The sequence below is a fragment of the Eulemur rufifrons genome, chromosome 5 (assembly GCF_041146395.1).
Source record: "Eulemur rufifrons isolate Redbay chromosome 5, OSU_ERuf_1, whole genome shotgun sequence".
NCBI lineage: Eukaryota > Metazoa > Chordata > Mammalia > Primates > Lemuridae > Eulemur > Eulemur rufifrons.
This window is the reverse complement of record NC_090987.1, coordinates 22,336,224-22,355,903: the sequence shown is the minus strand read 5'-3', so window position 1 is coordinate 22,355,903 and position 19,680 is coordinate 22,336,224. Positions and strand designations below refer to the sequence as shown.

Genomic DNA, 19,680 nt, shown 5'->3' with positions numbered 1-19,680 from the left:
ACTGAACAATTGCTATGGTTTCTTCCCACTCCAGTTTGCTAATATTTTAACAGCTTTGGAAATAAGCAGTCCTGGCTCTGGCTAATGACTTCAGGAATGCAGCACTGAAAGGGTGTGCCCAGTGGTACAAAATCAAGCCCTGTTTTAGATGAAAATTCTTAACAGCAAAAAGAACTTGGTTTTCTGCATGATTACTCAATGCCAGGGCTTTGCATTCCTGCATCTCATTAGCTTCCATGACAACCTGATCATCATCCTCCCATTTCACAGAAGGGAGAACTAAGGCTTGGAGTGGAAAAGTCACTGTTTAAGGTGACCCTGAGCCAGGGCCTGCCTGGTCCCTGAAGAGTGAGCCATTTAAAGACATTCCACAGGAAATCCTTATTCTGTTTTGAGATCTTCCTTCCTCTAATTTATCACATGATAAATTTGGATTGTTGTTACATACCACAATTTCTTAGAGGGGGATATACTTGAATTCTTTGTTATAAAATTCTTTTAAAATGTATTTCTTTATGCATATGCCCACTTATATACATACTTCTATATAAGTACACAAGTCATCTGATCATAGGCATGCTTTTTTAAATGCACTTTTTTTTTTGCTTCCCTTTTGCTTAGCTCTATCTCCTTCTTTCTCTTTCCTCACTACTTTAGCATCCCATTACCTCAGATAACCCATGCAACAGTTGAGGGTATAGCCTGCCAAATTCCCTCCACTTCACCCAGCCCTGCACAGAACCACATATACATAGACATATGGGGATGTCAGTGTTCCCTTTACAAAACGGCATCATATAAGACATGTTTTCTTGTATCTTGCTTTTCTCACCCAACAATACTTCCTGGGAGTTGCTCCAAGTCATCTGGTAGGCATTTAATTCATTATTTTTGAGGGCTGAAAAATGTTCCCTGGTGTAGCTATAAGGAAATGTTTTCTAATAGACATAAGATCACCAGAATATGGGCCTTAAGGACCTTGTGGAGCCAAGGCCCTAGCCATGGAAGGACACATAGCAGAGTGGCCAGCCAGAATAAAGGCAAAGCAGAGAATAATGAGCAAAAAGAAACAATATGTATTTAAAACCATGTATAATATGAACACACTTCTGTGAACATTGCATATGGGAGATATTAGAAAAATGCTAGAGAGCGTGAGATCATCACAATGCTCATGGCAGGGCCATCTCTGATAAGTACGGCTTTGGGAATTTTTACTTTCTTTTATATACTTTTCTGTATACTTAAGTTTTTTATAATGATTATGTATTAGAGATGCTGCTGGGATAAAGCAATACAAGTGTTTGCAGTTTTAAAAATAAAGGCCTCTCCGTGTGTCCTTCCACTGAAATCCCGAGGATATTAGTGACAAACGAGAACAGGTCAGAAAGGTAAAAAGGAAAAGAGGGGCTGGAATTGGAAAAGGTTGGAAGATGGAAATTTGGAGGTTGTTGTGTTTGTAAGAGCTTGAGCTTAGATTCATTTTTAATTCACGGGAATCCAAATGTGGGTAACGTGATGGTTGGGAGGGAGCTGTGGACGCAGGCGCCGAGTCAACTGAGTGGTGCCATGGTGCAGATTGTAGGTGCCTTCCAGGACAAGGCCCTGTGAGTCGCCACCGGGATTAAACACACCTGCAAAGACCTCCCCCCCCCCCCCCGGATGAAAGCAACATTTCTGGGAGAGACAGGTTTTCACCCATCAGAGACCACAGGTGTGAGACCTACGCAGTCAGGGGTGGGCTGAGGCATGACTTCTGAGAGCTCCTACGCTGAACCCCCTGCCATCCTCCCCCTACCCCAGACCCTAGAGAGTATCTAGCTCTCCCCTCAAAGGAGTGTGAGGCACAGAGAGGTGAGGGGCAACTGCTTGAGACCACACAGCTGACCAGGTGACAACCTTAGTATCCAGGGCCTTTGCCTCTTCCCTCCTGAGACTAGAAGATGCCAGGTGGTGCTGAGAGCTCTCACTCACAGCCAATATTGTGGGTGTAAAGGTAACTCCAGGGTGACATTGACTTTATTTTATTTTGGGGAGTTTGCAGAAGAGCTGTATCAGCAGCCACAGTCTCTAGGGATGGGAGGCAGAAGGGGTGTTGACCTGGCCCTGACTTGCTGGGAGAGTCATTCGCTCTTCTGGGCTGGTCTCCCAGCTCTCAAGTCCTCATCAGTATCGGCCCTATCAGCCACACCCAGCAACTCCTACAGGATTTATTGTACCCAGGCTGGGTTTTCTCTAAAGAACAGCAAATAATGTCACAGCCCAAGAGGGAAGCTGCTATGGACTAAATTGTATCCTCCCTGCCCCCAGTTCATATGTTGAATTGGGGGGAAGCTGAAACCCCCAATGTATTTGGAGATGGGAGCCTCTAAGAAATACTTAGGTTGAGATGAGGTCATGAGGGTGGGGCCATCATGATGGGATTAGTGCTCTTATAAGAAGAGGAAGAGAAACCAGAGCTCTCTCTCTGCCATGTGAGGACATAGGGGGAAGGTGGCCGTCTGCAGGCCAGGAAGAGAGCCCTCACCAGAACCCAACCATGATGGCACCTGGTCTCAGATTTCCAGCCTCCAGATCTGCTAGAAATACATTTCTGTTGTGTAAGCCAGCCAGTCTCTGGTACTTTGCTATAGTAGTCTGAGCAGACTAGGGCAGAAGTTCAGAGATCAGAACAACTATTTTTGCTCAATTCCCAAAGGGGAAGCTTTGGAAGTCTAGGGAGACCCAAATCCAGGGACCCTGCAGGCCACAGGCTGAGCCTGGACAGACATTGCTTTGAGAAGCCTGGGCTCCTGAGGGCCAGAGCCTACAGCTGAGAAAACGACCTGTGTCCAGCAGGCCTGCACCTGGCTGCTGCTCCTGTGTGGGCAGTGGCCACTTTCCCTGGTGCAGGAAAGGGTCTGGGGTGTGAAGTGAGCAAAGCCAGCCCCGGGGAGAGGACATGCTGGGGTGAGGGGCTGGCAGTGGTTCTGGGTGGGACATCCCAGCAACCTGGCCCTGTGAGCTGAGCACGCAGCTCTCGCTCACTCTTCTGCAAGCATTGACCTTGGCTTCCCCTCACCCCCTCCCTGCTTCCTTCTCAGTGTCTTTGCTGCCTTCCAGAGCCTCAGGGCTCTTGCTGGCTTCCAGTGTGGTTACCAAGTGGTTTTAATTAGACAAATTGATGGCTGTGACTATGTTGCCCAGGTAACTAAGACCCTTAATCCTGCAGAAACGCCTGAGTCTCCAGAAGGCCCTGACAGGACAAATGCAGAGCCCCGTATCTGGGGCACTGGGAGACAGGTGGACCATTGGATCACCCCAGCTTGTCTCTGGTCTTTACTCTGCCCACATGGATGGTGGGTTTTCACTATGACTGTGCAAATAGCAGGCTTTGAAGCTGTATTTCTTTGTCATTATAGAGTGAGGGAAGGGGAAGGCAAGGAAAGTCTGCTGTCTGGCACTGTTTGCCTTCCTCAGCGTTCTTCCAAGGAGGAAGGAGGCAGTGGGGAGAGGGGGTGGGCATCTGAGCAGTTCCAAGGAGGCTCTGATGGAAGGAGGTGACGTCCCTGGATTCCAAGGCTGGGTGCACTCAAGGTCATCTGGGCTAGTCCCCTGCTTCTGGTGGTAGACACACAGTTCAGGGAGCTTTCAGAACAGTACAGCTGCCTCTTCCCTTCCTGCCTTATAGGCCTCCTGACTGGGGTGACCTTGGCCCCGAAGGAAACACCTCCCCACACCCTGTGCTCTTGTACTGAGAGGCTCAAAACACACACATACACATTGCCATACTCCATCTCGGTGATGGTGATGGTCTTGACATGCCAGACCAGCTCTCTCTTGGGGATGAACCGGTCCTCCCTGGCGAGGTGGCCCACGCAGAGGGAGGTGATGTCCCCCAAGTAGACACTGTCAAACTCAAATGTGTCTGTGGTCCCCCTGCAGGAAACAAAAGTGGGGCGAGTGAGCTGCCCTTGCCCACTGAAGTCGGTAAGCATTTGCTGAGGGCCCTGCAGCATCCTAGGGCCAGGGAACAAGGACAGGATGGCAACGAGACCTGCTGGCAGTCCTGCGTTCTTTGAGGGATTCCATCTGGTTTTGGAACAAGACAATCACAATTAAAAATCTCTAATACCTGCCTGGTCCCAGCACCAATGAATGGTGACATGATTAGGCAGGATGGAGTCAGAGGAGGGTGAGGTCCTAGGGGTTGAGCTGGGGGGATGGTGAGATCCAGAGAGCAGAAGGGGGAGAGGGAGGGAGAGTCCCCAAAAGGGGACCTGTCTCAGCAAAGTCCTGGGATGGACAGTGGAGTGTGGAGGTGCAGGTATTTCTGGGGGAATGCCAGCTTGGGTGGGGTTTGGGCCCAGTGAGGGGAATGGTGATGGAGAAGGGGGTGCAGGCAGTCTGTGGGGGTCCATAAGTGCCCAGACTTTGTCCTGATGTAGAGAGAATGTGTAGAAAAGGTTGCTATAAACTGAATGTTTGTGCCCCCCTCCCAAATCCATATGTTGAAACCTAATCTCCAATGTGATAGTATTTGGAAGTTGGGCTTTGGGGAGGTGATTAGGTCGTGAGGGAGGAGCCCTCAGGAATGGGATTAGTGCCCTTATAAAGGAGGCTCCAGAGAGCTCCCTCAGCCCTTCCTCTGTGTGAGGACACAGCGAGAAGACGGCCACCTATGGAAAAGGAGTTGAAACTTCACCAGACACTGAATCTGCTGGTGCCTGGATCTTGGATTCCCAGCCTTCTAAGCCACCCTGCCTAAGTTATTCTGTTACAGCAGCCTGAACAGATGAAGACAAAGGCATAGTGGTGCTAAGGGGGAGGGGGAGGTTCTGTAGCAATTCTGCAGGGAACAGGGAGAGAGGTGGGCGGCTGAGCAGTTCCGAGGTGACTCTGATGGAAGGAGCTGAGGTCCTTGTCTACATGGCCCGGGGGTATAATGTCTGCAATGAGTAGCATTGTCCCGCCACAGAGTGAGCTCTCATTACATGCAGTTCCTCCTTTCCCTCTTATGAGCCACCTGTTTCACCCCCAGGAGCTTGCAGAGGATTGGCACACAGTAGGTGCTCAATAAGTACTTGCTGGTTAGGCCCATTTGTATACCTATGGCTCCCACCCAAAGGGGAGATTCTTGAGGTCCCTCTCTTGCCCACCCACCCAGCCCCAATCCCCTGTGGGCACCCCCTCCCTACTTCCTAAATGCCCGCCGCTGTCTGGAAGCATTTTCCACCAGAAACTCTTTGGATCGGTTCTTCCTGCCCTCCAGAATGAGCCAGACGTTCTCCCTGGTTTCACCTCCGTTGCCCGTTTCTATGACGATCTCGTAGGCTGTAAGGGAGGGGTGGGGCAGGTCAGCAGGAGGGGAAGCAGCGCCCACCAGCAGGGCGGATGCACCACGCCTCTCCCTCCAGCCTTCACTCCCTCTTAGGCCACAGCCTGGGCCTGGGGGAGGCAGGTTTAAATCGCCACAATCCAGGGGCCAGAAGCAGAAGCTGCCCCAGTTCTGGGCTAGGGTGATCTTCCCACTTTATTTATAGCAGCAACTCTCTGCGGCGAATCCGGGAGCCGGTGCGAAGGCAGCAGGCGGTGGGGATGAATACTCAGAGAGGGGCCAGGTCTGTTCTCAGGGATGGACGGGTCCCTGACGTGCAACACAGAGATCACACGCCAAGAAGAGAAGAAAGGAGAGGTGGGCCCTGCTACCAAAAGCAAAGGGGAAAGACCCAGGCAGGCAAAGGACCTGGGAGAACTGGCTCAGGCGAGCAGTCCCACTCCCATCTTCGTCTCAGTTGTCACTCTGCCCTTCCCTCAATCGTGTCTGCACGGCAGGCACTCATCCAATGTGATGAGTGGGCGCCAAGTGTCAGGACTGGACTAGACTCTGGGTGACACTAGAACGCAATCACTAGCCCCAGACACAAACACGGACTATGCCTTTGTGATAACCTTGCAACCAAGGACCAAAGGACCACGGGGTGAGAAGAAAACGTGGTTGGCAGCTTCCTCTCTCAGCTCACCTCCTAGTACTTTCTCTCTGGCTCGCTCCTTGCTGTTCCCAGCGCACTCAGGCACGCTCCTGCCTTGGAGCCCTGCCATGACGGGTCCCTCTGCCTGGAGCGATTCCCGCCTCCCTCCCCACTCTGCCCTTAGTGGTGAGGCTCCTCCCTCACTGCCTTCTCAGGGAGGTCCACCCCACAGCCCTAATTAAAATTGCAACCCGATTCCCCCTGCACTCCTGGTCTGCCTTACCTCGCTCTATTATTTTCTTTTGTCCTTACAACCTTAAGCATGCTACATAGCTTATTCAATATTTTACTGTTGATTGCATTTTCCCCTTCCCACTCGAATGTAAGCCCCATGCAGGCAGCAGTCTTCATTTTGCTCATCGACAGAATCTCAAGTGCCCAGAACAGTACCTGGCACATAGGAGGCCCTCAATAGATATTTACTGAGTGAATAAATGAATGAGTGGGCTAATCACAGGAAGCTTCACGAAGGAAGTGGTGTTTGAGCTTGGCCTTGAATAAGAGCCATGATTATAATCATGGGAGAAAATGGAGAGATGCTCCAGGCAGAGGGAAGAGCATGAGCAAAGATACTCATGTGTTAAGAAGGTAGGGGTGTGCCTTCTCCATGCTCTCCTTTCCCTTCTGCAAAAAATGTGGAAGCTACATGCTGGAAATGGCAGACACAGATGGAAAGAGCTTGGGTCCCTAAATCACCCCACAGAAGGCCTCTGACCAAACACCCACACCGACTGTGTACTAAAGGAGTGAGAAATACATTTTGTTGTGCTAAGACACTGAGATTTGGGGATTTACCTCTTACAAAGCTAGTGTTGCTTTAATAACTAAGGTTGGAAAATTTCTTCTTTCCATCAGGCTCTGCCTGTGATAAGCCTTCTCCAATCTGTTGGGCCCACACGCTGGCATCTGTATTAAAGACACATCTCCCCAGGATCAATTACTCCTTCCCTTTAAATATCCCTTGAGGAAGGGACACAGGGAAGGTGGCTGATGGAGATATGGGCTCCCCCTACGTCCTGTCTCTAGGAAGGCTTGATTAGGCAGCGGTTGTCGCAGGCATCAGTTGGATGGAGTCCATGATACAAAAGTAACCCAGAGAGGGCCCCACACCAAACTGCCCAGCCCAGCCCAGCCTCAGGTCAGGGTGAGCTTGTCCCCAGTGGGTTTTCCTGCTGCCTCATTAGTCCCTGTGATTCAGCACCATGAGCTGGCACCAGTATCTTAGCAGTTCCAGGTTCACTAAACAACATTTGGGGTGTTTACTTATCCATCTCCCCCATATTATGCCCAGCCGTGAGCATCTGACCCCCCTTCAGCTGTAGCAATGTCTTCTTACTCCAACACCGTTCCCCACCTCCCTCCTGAGCCGACGCTCTCCCCACATACTGGTCTCCTCCAGCTCATCGTGGATCTCGTTGTTGGCACAGGCAAAGTCACGGACTGTCTGCCTGTCGCCCTCACTCTTGGAGAGCCAGCAGTCACACTGGAAGCGGAAGGTCTCGTCACGGGAGTTATCCTTCACGTCGATATAGCTCAAGTGCCAACCAGGAAACATCCCTGTGGAAAAGACATTGTGAGGACTGGGAGCTGGACGTGCCCTCCCTCTCCTTTCAGACTTCCACTTCCCGCCGATCCACTGGCTGTGTGGCCCTGGACAAGTTCTCTGTCCTCTCTGGGCCTTGGTCTCCTTATTGATGAAATGGGGGATTGGATCCAGTGGTATCTGAGGGCTCCTCCGGCCCAGAGGATATAATTCTCTTGGCTAAGCCCTTAACTTGGGGTTCACGAATGCTAGAAGATTTGTGTGTTGGATTTAAGAAGTCTATGAGCCCTGAGAAATTATGCTACGATTATACATGGACACTTGACCAGGGAGAAGGCTCGCAGCTTTTATCAGATTCATAATGGAGGTCTCTGACCCAAGAAATAGCCTTTTTTGGAGTTCACAAAGCTGAAGGATGACCTCTATTATTTCTGACACCGGGACTCACCTAATATCCTTCCAGAATCAGTTCAGATGTCAACTCCTCCAGGAGGCCTTCTCTAATGTCCCCTGATCACCCACTAGGCTGGCAATAGGTGTCCTGTATACTCCTGTGGCCCCTTGCATCTGCTTTGGCCACACCCTGGCCACTTTGTGTCGTCATTATTTAGTGTCTCATCCCCCAGACTATGAGCTCCCGAGGGCAAGGACTGGGTCTTCTTTGTTCTTGTTTCCCTCGTGCCTGGCATCGCTCTGGCAGGTAGTAGTTGCTCAATGAACGCTGAACCAAAGAATGTGTTACGACTTTGGGGACCTTGGCTGAGCTGTTCAACCACCACAGAAGGAATCAGAAGCTGCTGTTTCTTTAGGGTATGTTTCTAAATTTGACAAGTCTTGGTCTAATATTGAGCAGACAGCTGCCTCTGCGGTAACTGGCAGGGCTTCCCTCAGAAGTGTTCCCACCACAGCATCGCCATCAAGTGTGAATCGATGTGCATTTGCTGTAACAGCTGTGTGCTATTTCCAGCGTGCATGGGTTCAGTCACTCCCCACTCTTCAAGTCCTTGAGAACTCTTCAAACCAAAAGGCCCCCACGTAGGAGGAAATCCCAGTGGTTTGGCAGGTTAGGGTGCTAATACTTGCTACCTATAACGTGTGCACGAGACAACCCCCCACCCCTAGGGAATACAAGGGTGTGCTCTACTCCCACTCCTGGTCTTCTAATGCCACCTGGGGCTGTGGGGGCAGCCTCACTGTCCCCACCAAAAAGCCCTCCTCTAGGATCAGACTCTGCCCAAAGCAACAGCTGTAGATAGACCCTGCCTGTGGTCTCAGGGTCCTAAAGCACAAAGAGACACACAAAGATGGATACAACTTCAGTCACCCAGATACAGGGGGTAGATATTAAGGTTTCTGGGTGGGGAGTATATATTAGCAGTCCTAGCAGAGCATTATTTCATGTTGAAAAAGTAATTATTTTTTGTAAACATACATCTTTACTGAAATGAAAAACAGTGAGTGCCCAAACAAGTAAATTTTACAATATTTCTATTGAGTTAAACAATGGTGAGTTACGTTGTCAATCAACTTGTATCTTAATAAATCATTCTACTTTTCTACATGAGGGCCAGTTCTACCTGTACGTTTGCAGAATGGCTGCTCTCTGAGATGGTTCCTGATAGTATCATGAAAGTGACTAAACTGTTTAGCAAGCCTCAGTGCATTCAGTCTGGAAATGATGCAGATAAGACCCATCCAAGCGGTGCTCAAAGACATCCAGAATGGAGCATAGAAAGGGGGAGGCGGGTAAAGAGGGAGGCAGAGAAAAAGAACACAAGTTGTTGATCCTCTTGGAAGACGTCCCAGTGGAAGAGATTCTTTGTCCTCCACATACCATCCACCCCCACCCTGGATGTGTATGTTTGTGTGTGTGTGGGGGGAAAGAGCGGGGAGAGATTCTAGTACCCAGCTCTCATATCCAACCCTTACCCAGCTCTTACCCAGCTCTTGTCAATTACTACAGACTCTGGCTTGAGACCCAGGCATCGGTACTCGTTGAAGCCATCCAGGTGATTCCAATGTGTGGCCAAAGCTGGGAACCTAGGCCTGCATCACAATCACCTGCAGGGCTTGTTAAAGCACAGATTACTGGGCCCTGCCCCCAGAGTTTTTGATTCAGTAGGTTTGTGATGGCGTCCAAGAATTTCCACGTCCAACTAGCTCCCAGGTGCTGCTGCTGGTCCTAGTGCCACACCTTGAGAACTACTGGTTTAAGGTATCAAGACCAGAGTCCGGGGGTCTTTCTACAAAATCATGGCAATAGGAAATCGATGAGAATTTTGAGTTGTGAGTGGGTGCAAGTGTGTCGGTGGAGGAGGATGACATTATCTGGAGAGGTGGGTCATCACTAGATCATTTCTGTTGCTGGAAAGCACTGTTCATCCTGCTCTATACTCTAGCCGTTCTCACTCCCGAATCACACGGCTTCTGGGCTCCAGGCAGGGTGGTGACAGAGGAAAGCAGTGAGCTGAGGGGAAACGTGGATTCTGGGATGGCTTTAAGTTTATCCACAGATAACGCATCGCCCCTGCTGTGTGGATGAAGACAGCCAGAGTAGGAGCCTTGCCTGGTGCCCAGTGGGAGGCTGAGTCCCCCTGTCCCCTGTCCTCTGAAACGATGGCATTGTCTTACTCCATCCACAACTTGCTTTTCAAGTTAGAATTCTAAAAAAAAAAAAAAAAACTCCTTCCACGGTAAATAGCAGGCTAACCCCAACTCCTCTGACATGAAAGAAGCTTAATCCTCAGCTTTGTGCTCACTGCGGATCTACTTGCCTTGTTTGGGAAATGTTGGGTGTGATTGGCAGGGGTCTTACTGCAACTTTCTCCCACTAAGAACCGATCAGACATGAAACTTGGAACAGGCAGCTCAGCACAGGAATGTGGTTGGTTTTGCTGGTGAAGGCAGCGGGATGACATTAATAGATAGGAAGATAGATCCACCCTTTAGTCAGATGGTGGACACCCTACCAGGCCCTGGTGGACCAGTAGGGAACCATCTGAAACCAACCATCATAGAATCTATTTCTTTACAAAGTCTCCTCTTTTAGCATTCGACTTTATCTTTTTATACAAAGATAGAAAACACTCCACACTGTTTGACACCTTACCTTTTTACTCATGGACAACCCATATCAGAGTATAAATACTCTTCTGCCTAGGTGCCCAGTATCCCATTGTATGCTTATCCCACAAATTATTTACCTTGTCCTTATTGGTGGATAATTAGCTGGTCTCCAGACTTTTACTTCTATACACAATTCCCTCATTAATATCCTTCTACATGCACCATAGAGATCTTTTAAAATCATAAATCAGATTTTGTCACTTCTCCATGTAAAACCCTCCAATGGCTTCCCGTCCCTGTCAGAATCAAATACAAACTGCTCACCAAGGACTACAAGGATTGACATGATGTGGTGCTTTTTCCATTCCTCTGATTTCATTTCATACTACTCACAATTTCACTTCCTATCTTCCCACCCACGCTGGCCTTCTTTTTATACCTTAATATATGAAACCCTGTCTTGACTTGGAAACTTTGCATTTACTCTTCTGTCCATCTGGAACAATATTCTTCCGGCTCTGAGTGCCAGCACTGCTTCATCATTGAGCTGTCAGATCAAATGTCCCGTCTTTGGGGAAGGCTTTGTTAATCACCCTGTTTGCAGAAGCTTCCTCATCCCCAATCCCTTGCCATCAGTCACCATACGCCCACTTCACAATCTGAAATAATTTTGTTTTTGTTTCCTTGAATATTGTTTTGTCTGTCTTCTTCCACTAGTCTGTAAGCCCTAGGAGAGAAGAAGTCTTATGTGCTCTATCCACCACTATGTGCCAGTGCTTGGAAAAATGCTTGGCATATTATTCAATAAGTGTTTTTTTAAATGCATGAGTGTGCACTGTTATTGGATAGAGAAGAACAAGGAAGAAGATGATGACGTTTTAGGAGTGGAGGGGAAAAAGAATTCAAACCCCCCCCCCACCTGCCCACCCACCCACCAGGAGCAATGGCCTGTCTTTGTAGAATTGATTATTTTATCCCAAATGTTCCAAAGTTTGTTTTAAGGAAAAAGGCTTAGAAACTCTGAACTAGTGTGTGGTCCTCATCCTTCCAGGCAAGAGAGGGCAGACTCTGAATGGAAGCGAGGCTGGCAGCTGCTCCCTGGATTTCGTCGTGCCATCTACTGCCTGTGACTTCACAGTGGCTTTCCACATCTGATGGGACAAAAGAGCCCAACTCTGTGTTTACATATTTAGGGTCTTCTTCAGTATGACTTCAATCACCTTGTTTCTCACTTTAATAAGGGAGAGGCTTTATGCAAATCCCCTATCCCAGTGAGATGGATTTCTTACACATCCCTTTGGCATTTCCTCCCTCCTCATTATGGTATGAAGCCATGCCCTTGCCCTGCATGCTCCCTATCCTCTGGACAACTTAGGTCTCCCCTCCTCCATGAGGCCTTCCAAAATCTCCAGGCCCATAGTATTCCTTGTCTGTCCGTTCTCTTGGCCATAGCACAGATGTCTTGGGAAACCTTTGCTACTGAGGTCATGAACTGCCCTAACTCTTTTTGTGGCTCTGTTCATGTGTAAGTCTTCTCCAGTTGTGTTTGAGAGAGTGGGAACCATGTCTTAGGAACTCTTAATTGTATCACAGGGATATGAACTTAGCATTCGATAAACACAGAATTGAAAATTATTTTTCCTTTCTGAAGTGAACTGTCAGTTCTTTACTCCAGTGCAAACCCCTGAAAATTCTTCTCAAGTAGAAAGATAATTCATTTCACCAAGCAATTGCTTCCTTAAAAATAACCTTTGGCAAACTAGGAGTTCATCTGGGTAACTCATATTTCTTCAGCAAGATCAATAGACAGTTTAAAGTAAGATATGGAACCATCACAGAGCCCTAGCTATGGAAGAATATAAAAATCTAGCTATTATCTTTCCACAAACACTTTCACATATGTGTCATCTAAGAGGCTGCCCACAGTGACACTCTGAGATTTGGCAGATCTGGGCTGCAGTCTCCAAGCTGAATACGTTATAATAATACCTCCATGCCTCAGTTTCCTCCCTTGTACAATGTGTGGGTTAAAATAAATGATTTCTGAGGTCCTTCAAATTTCTACGAATTTACATTACTCAAAAGAAAACATATAAATTCATTTTTGTGGTAAGAGAAATTCTTTATCTCACCAGAGTTTTAATTTAACCAGACAAAGCAAGAAGAGCAAGACAAATTAGAAAATAAACACTGGTTATAATTTGTTCAGTATTACAAAAGCTATCTGGGTAATGAGAATTAAGGAGAAGAACGAAACATTTATCTTGATTTTCCTCCATGAACTATATTTCACAGTAATCAAATAGCCTGAGGGACATTTTTTTTAACATTACAGAAAAATTCCAGCTAGTAAGTGGATAAGAAATGACATGATTAGAAAAATCACCATTTGTAACCCTAATTGATCATCACTGGAGGAATCTATTAGATGAAGAGTTATGAGGAAACTTTATAATGGAGCAATCAAGCTAACAGCCCCTGTATCCACTATTCAACATTATTAGCATCAGTAAGAACGGGACTTCTTTGTACTTAATATTACATCAATTCACAGTATTTCCTCAATACATTGTATCCTTCACAAAATTACTCAATATACAGTACTGAGGAAATTTACATATTTCCTATGTATTCCATACACACTATTGGGAAAATTTGCTATGGAGTAGAAATTCAATGATATAAAGAAGTCATTGTTAAGTGTGATAATAGTGGTGAGATTTTGTAAGAAAATATCCATTTTAAAGAGAGAAACACACTAAATATGTTTGGAGCAAAATTACATGAAGTTTAGGATTTGATTTTATATCCTCCAGCATCAAACAAAGGAAAAGAAAAAGTAAAAAGAGTAAAGATGATAAATGGTGATAATTGTTGAACTTGGGTGATGGGTATGTGGAAGTCCATTATACTAGTCCCTTCATTTTTGTGCATGTTTAAAATTTTTCATAAATAAGAATATTGAAAGGTAGATTTGGGGAAGAGAATACTGCTATGCTTTAAGTTAATTAAACATTTGTAACCTGACTTATATGACATTTTTTCAGGAATCCTCACCTTTTATTGTGGAAGTCTCTCAAACAAAATGTATTTGTCCTCCTAAATTTCTATGCAGGGGAAGCATAATGTAGCTGGAAAAATTTCAAACTAAATATAAAAAAAGTGTGGCATAGAGAAAGTTTAAGGATATGTTTAGCCATTTTAGCTTGTATTGATATTTCAACTTCCATCCCTTGAGGAGAAATTTACCGTAAAGAGGATGCTGGGGACAGAACCTGGACTTCTCTGTTCCTCTTTGACCCTCGTGTCCCACTGATGTGGGCTCAATGAAGATAGAGAAATCTCCCTTTCCCTGGTGAGCCTCGAGACCTACCAATGATATGATCCTGCTTTCAGATCCAATGTCTGGTTGTGGGGGAGAAGGCCCACTTCCCTGTCTTCAAGGGAAAGAGAATCACATCACTGACTCAGGGTTTTGAGTAGAAGAGCTGTTATGGGGTCAAGGCAATCAGATAGTCTTTGGCTATCCAAGGTACGGGTGGGGTGTCAAGCTCTTTGGAGAGGCTGGCATCTAAATGATAATAGTAGCAACTAGCCACAAGGTTGGAGTGGTTTGGAGCTGTCTATGGTGCTGAACCTCCTTCTTTCAGGTTTTGATGGTGCTGAGATGGAAGGAAGTGGCTAAGTGGCTGTCGGTTTTTGCATAGTAGAAAAATGTATCAAGAAAACTGAGAAAGCCTGGATATGTGCACAATCAGTGTCTGGGAAGAAGGGCCGCTGGTATTGGACAACTTAGTCATTCATCTGAGGTTCATGGTCGGACTCACTAAAGCATAAAAGAACACTCTGATTCTGGAGAAAACTGAGTTCCCTATAACCAAAGCATAAAAAGACAGGGTCTGAAAGAATGAAATAGGAGTATAATTAAATTACATTAAGCTATATCAAGTCTCTACTACATTACAGGCAATGTACTAGGCATTCAGGAAAGAACAATGAACAAGACAATGGTATTTGTGGAGCTGATAGTCAAGTAAAGGAGACAGAACAAACATGCAGTGACAAGTGTGTTGAATGTTTGGGGAGCAGGTTCAAATAAGGTAGAGCAATAGGAAGAACTTTCATTGAGGAGGCGAGGACATAAGAGAGTTTGTCAACCACAGACAGGGAGGTATAATCATGGCAGGATCCATGATGAGAGTTAGGTCATAAGGCAGATGTCCAGTGGCTGGAATTAAATGACAAGTTCAGAGTGGGATCAGAAGTTAGTCTATGATGCCATTTAGCTCTGGACTTTTCTCTTTTTCATACCTAGGGGAATAATTGGTTTCTGTGTCCCAGTTAACACTAAACTAATTTCAGGGTTGCGGAGACTCCAGCTGTAAAATTTAGGAGCTAGAAGTTTGCCAAACAGATCGCTACTTGACACCAACTTTGGTGTTATGACTCTGGGCCACTCGGCCTTCCTGTGCCTTAAAGGTGATGCAGTTGACCCCGATGACACTGGGCTCTGTGATGGGGCTGCACTCTGATGTGGTGAATTTCATCTTGGTCCAGTGGCCTTGAATATTTTCACACCCAGCAGCAAATCCTGAGGCAGATTCTTTGCGGCAGAGACATGACTTGAACTGAGACCTTTCAGAAGTCTTTACTACTGCCCAGAAAATTCTTCCCTACTGTTTTATTTTCTGAGAACTGCCATAAAAAATTACCACAAACTTGGTGCTTAACACAACAGAAATTTATTCTTTCACAATCCTAGAGACCAGAAATCTGAAGTCAAGGTGTTAGCAGGGCCATCCTCTCTGAACACTCCAGAGAAGAATCCTTCCTTGCCTCTTCCTAGCGTCAGTGGCTCCTAGAAATCCTTGGTGTTCCTTAGCTTTGACCGATATCTCCAGCTCCAATCTCTGCCTCCATCTTCACATGATCTTATTTCTGCATCTCTCCATGTTCTTTTCTCATAAGGACATAAGTCATCATTGGATTTAGGACCCATTCTAAATTCAGGGTGATTTCATCTCAAGATTTTTGGCTAATTCTATCTGCAAAGACCCCATTCCCCAATAAGATCACATTTGGAGGTTCTGGATGAACAAGAATTTGGGAGGTGGGGAACATTATTCCATCCATGACACCGGCCCTGGGAGAATTACAAATGCTTTAATAGGATGTCTGATATGATGTGCTGCATCTGCAGACTTCTCAAACTTGGTGCTTTCTTTTTCCCTAGAGGAGAGAAAGAGATCTCCATGGAAGTCTGGAAAAGGATGGAATTATGAAGCCATCTATACAGGATCCAGAAGCTGTTACAAGCTGATGTTAAGCAATAATTTATTCATTAATTCATATAATTATTAAATGACTACAGGGCACTGGGAATAAAAGTGTGAATCAAACAAAGTCTCTACCCTTCAGAGACTCAAAAGTCTACCAGTTGTAATTGGCAAGACAATTACAACTCAGCATTATGAGTTCTACAAGTAGAGATATGAACAGAGAAGTTTAGGAGCACAGAGTAGGGAGCATCTAACTTCATACAGGGCAATCAAAGAGCTTTATGAAGAAGATGATAGTTAATCTGGAATTTTTGGAGACAAAGACTCACTTTGTCACCCCAGGTAGAGTGCAGTGGCATCATCATAGCTCACTCCAACCTCAAACCCCTGGGCTCAAGTGATCCTCTTGCCTCAGCCTCCCAAGTAGCAGGGACTATAGGCATGCACCCTGGACGCCCAGCTACTTATTCTATTTTTAGTAGAGATGAGGTCTTGCTCTTGCTCAAGCTGGTCTTGAACTCCTGAGCTCAAGCAATCCTCCCACCTTGGCCTCCTAGAGTGATAGGATTATAGGCATGAGCCACTGCACCCAGCTATTAATCTGGATTTTGAAGAATGCCTAAGGATTTAGCAGGGGAAGGGAATTGCAGGTGCAATTATTTCTTGGTTATCTATGAATGACTTCTAGCTTGGGCAAAGGATATAACATGTCATGCAAGATAAAATTTAAACAAGGGCTGAACTTCAAGTTCAGGGAGATAGGAAAAAGAAGAGAGTGAAGAACAGAGAAAACTTTCTGAATGGAAACGGTTAATCTTAGAGAGTCCCTATTGCTGCAAACTTGTATGTACCATGCCATTCTCTGGATGGATTGAAATAGCAAGAGTTAAAAGGCAATTCCACATTACAAAAAGGACTAGAGAGCAGGAGTGGTGAGGCTAGGTGAGAAAGGTTCCCTGACATTTGTGTATGTATGTTGGGGGGGGCAGGGGACAGATAATGAAGAGCATTTTTGTCTAGTAAACATGAATCCATAAATTACAGAAGGCTGTTCATATCCCCTCCCTTCTCCCTTGTTACACTGACTTAAATATTTGGCTGTATAACACAATTTCTCAGCAAGGGATTCTGGAAATTTGCTAGGGAGAGATAAACATTTTAAATATTTTAAATTAATTTGCTGTTTGAAAACAAAGGTGACCTCATGTTTCTTCTATTAAATTTATGTCCAGGAAACTATGGAACCAGGAGCCAACACATCACATCTATGGATTTCATGGCCGGTGAACAAACCTGAGCACTACAGAGTTCCCCAGACAAAGACCCCCCCCACCCCCCGCCCCAAGAACATTCCAGTTTGGAACTACAAAATGTGGAGGTAATTCCTTTGTCTCTTTTCTTCCTCTCCCTCCTCTTCCTTCTCTTCTATCATCTAACCTCAAATGATGGAATCCTCAGAAATCTGCCCTGGGCCACCCCTGCTTTCCTCAAGCTGTACTTCCTCCATAGACTCTCATTCACTCTTCATCTATCGAGCGCTGTGCAAGTATTCATTATTTTATTGCTTTGAAGTCTGGCTGTTTTATATGTGCCTGATCTGAGCTTATTCCATGTTACAGAAAAAATTCTAACTGTTTAACCCAGGTTAGCTCCTTTTGCAAGAGAGGTGGCAAACTGCTGAGTTGGGTTTCATCAGTGGCCACGACAGACAGGCTGGTCCTCGGCGGGGATTTGGAAGGAGCGAGGAGAAACACAACATTCAGGACAGCTCTGGGAAACAGTTGGAGAGGATGAGGAAAAGGAAGAAGAAGGCTTTGAGCAGAGAGCTTTGCAGAGGTGAATTTCAATGGAAGACAAGAGAGGTGAATTTAGAAAGCAGTACGCATCGAGGACGTGCAATTTAATACATAACAACTCTATTCTAATTATAATACAAACAGAACCTGAAGGCCCAAAGCCAGAGAAAATAGAATGGCTTGAAGACAACAAAATGATAACCAAAGAAATGTTGAGAATATGAACTTCAGCAAGGATGAAGACATTACAGATGTAACAAAGTATTCCTTAGGTACTTTGAAGTTAAAAATAAATTTCTCACTTGGTTTACCTACTATTTCATTGTTTATATTTAAAAGTGAATTCAAGTACTTTGGGGCTTACTATTATATTAATAAATAAACAAGCATAATCCTTTACAGAAAATCCATGAGAAGTGAACTTGGTGATATAGCCCTTTTTTCCCTTAATTTTTATGCCTGAAAAAAGTAGCATCAATGCTCCAACATCATAAATAATGAAGAACCTCACCCAGGGAGAAAGCAAGGGGAACTAAGCTTCATCTCTAAAATTTGTCCAGAAACATTGGCTCTCTCATGCTGCTGGAAGCATCCCCATGGTGGCAATCAACCGTGTAAGCTGCCCGCCACCCTGGGGTGGGCAGAATCAACATGCTGCCGGGGAGGGAGGGAAGGGCTTGGGGGAGACCTTAGGGTTGCCCTCCCACCACCCCGGCCTTCACTGGGAGCTACCTTTGTTGTCGTGCCAGACCCTCAGCTTGCAGAGGTGGCCCAGGCTCAGCATGTTGGAGAAGTTGAATGTGTCTGTGTTGTTCCGCTCAAACTTGTTCCAGTTGGCCGACTGCTTCAGGGCCAGTGTCCCACTGTCCCCATTCTCCCCAAAGATGATGATGAACACGTTGGCATCGGTGCCTGCTCCTGGAGGGTGCGTAAGATGAAGCTCAGGGTGCCAGCCTCTCTGATGCACAGCCCTCTTGCTCTAGCCTTGATCCTGGACTCCTTGGAGGAGCCAGGGGTGCAAGTGGACGGAGTTCAGAGTCAACAAGGCCAGGGGTGAACTTGGAAAGGGCCAGTTAGTGTCCTGGGACTCCCAGGCTTCCAATTCCATCCTTCACTTTATCTTTGTGCCTTGCAAAAGCTGTTGGTCTAACTGGAGTTGTAGTCAGCAAGTTTGAATGGTTTAGTGTAAAAACTTCTCTATTTCTGGGGAAATACAACCAAATTTAAAAGGCATGCCATGTAGACTGGCTTTACGGTTTATAAACACAGGCTACCTCCTGAACAATGTGGGTTCAAAACGAAGCAGAGAAATTCTGTGCTCCCCAAATCTACCTCTGATGGGCATTCTACACTAGGACTTCACATCATTTGCTTAAACCAAATAGGGGAACTGGCCCAAGTTCAAAAGCAAATGCCTTTGGAAGAGGCCATCCTGTGAAAGTTTTCCGACACACACCTGTTGCTATCAATGAATTCACCAATTATTTTCTGAGAGCGCATTGTGAAAGGATGGAGGGGTTTGAGAGCATGTGGACACTTGGAACTTGACGCAATAAGGGTGAAGGTTCCTCTGTGAGGAGAACAGGAAGAAAGGAGGTGCCAAAAACAACCTTTACCAGCTTTACTGATTTATGGCTGAGATCCCACCATGAGAGCTTCATTTCTTTGGCTAAGTGCTTCTCTATTGAAAAAATGTAAGCTACCATGGCCAACAAGTTAATCCTTCAGTAGTCATTTACCATCAGTGTGAATGGGTTTGCCAGACTCCTTGCAACGGCTCCTGGAGAGCAGGCTTGGTATAGGGGAGGCCCGGGGAGGCACTGCCCCGTGGCCAGGTGAGAGTGTGTTCCCTCTCATCTTGTAGCCTTCAATGCACCGGCACATTTGCTTGGAAGGCCCTTCTTCTGTATGTCTGTCTGCTTAAGTGGCTTCTATTTGTCTTTCTGGACTTGACTTTGGCATTGCCTCTTGGAAGCCCTCCGTGA

General features: G+C 46.2%; 1 protein-coding gene across 1 annotated transcript in view; it reads right to left on the bottom strand.

Moving 5' to 3' along the window:
• LOXHD1 (lipoxygenase homology PLAT domains 1) overlaps positions 1-19,680 on the bottom strand; it is a 149,029-nt gene that overhangs the window by 1,977 nt on the left and 127,372 nt on the right. Inside the window, exons 37-40 of the mRNA XM_069467841.1 lie at positions 18,428-18,613; positions 7,398-7,568; positions 5,178-5,313; positions 3,760-3,918 (exon numbers count right to left, since the gene is read on the bottom strand). Of these exons, the coding sequence (XP_069323942.1) occupies positions 3,760-3,918; positions 5,178-5,313; positions 7,398-7,568; positions 18,428-18,613 (652 nt within the window). The remainder of the gene's footprint in view (positions 1-3,759; positions 3,919-5,177; positions 5,314-7,397; positions 7,569-18,427; positions 18,614-19,680) is intronic.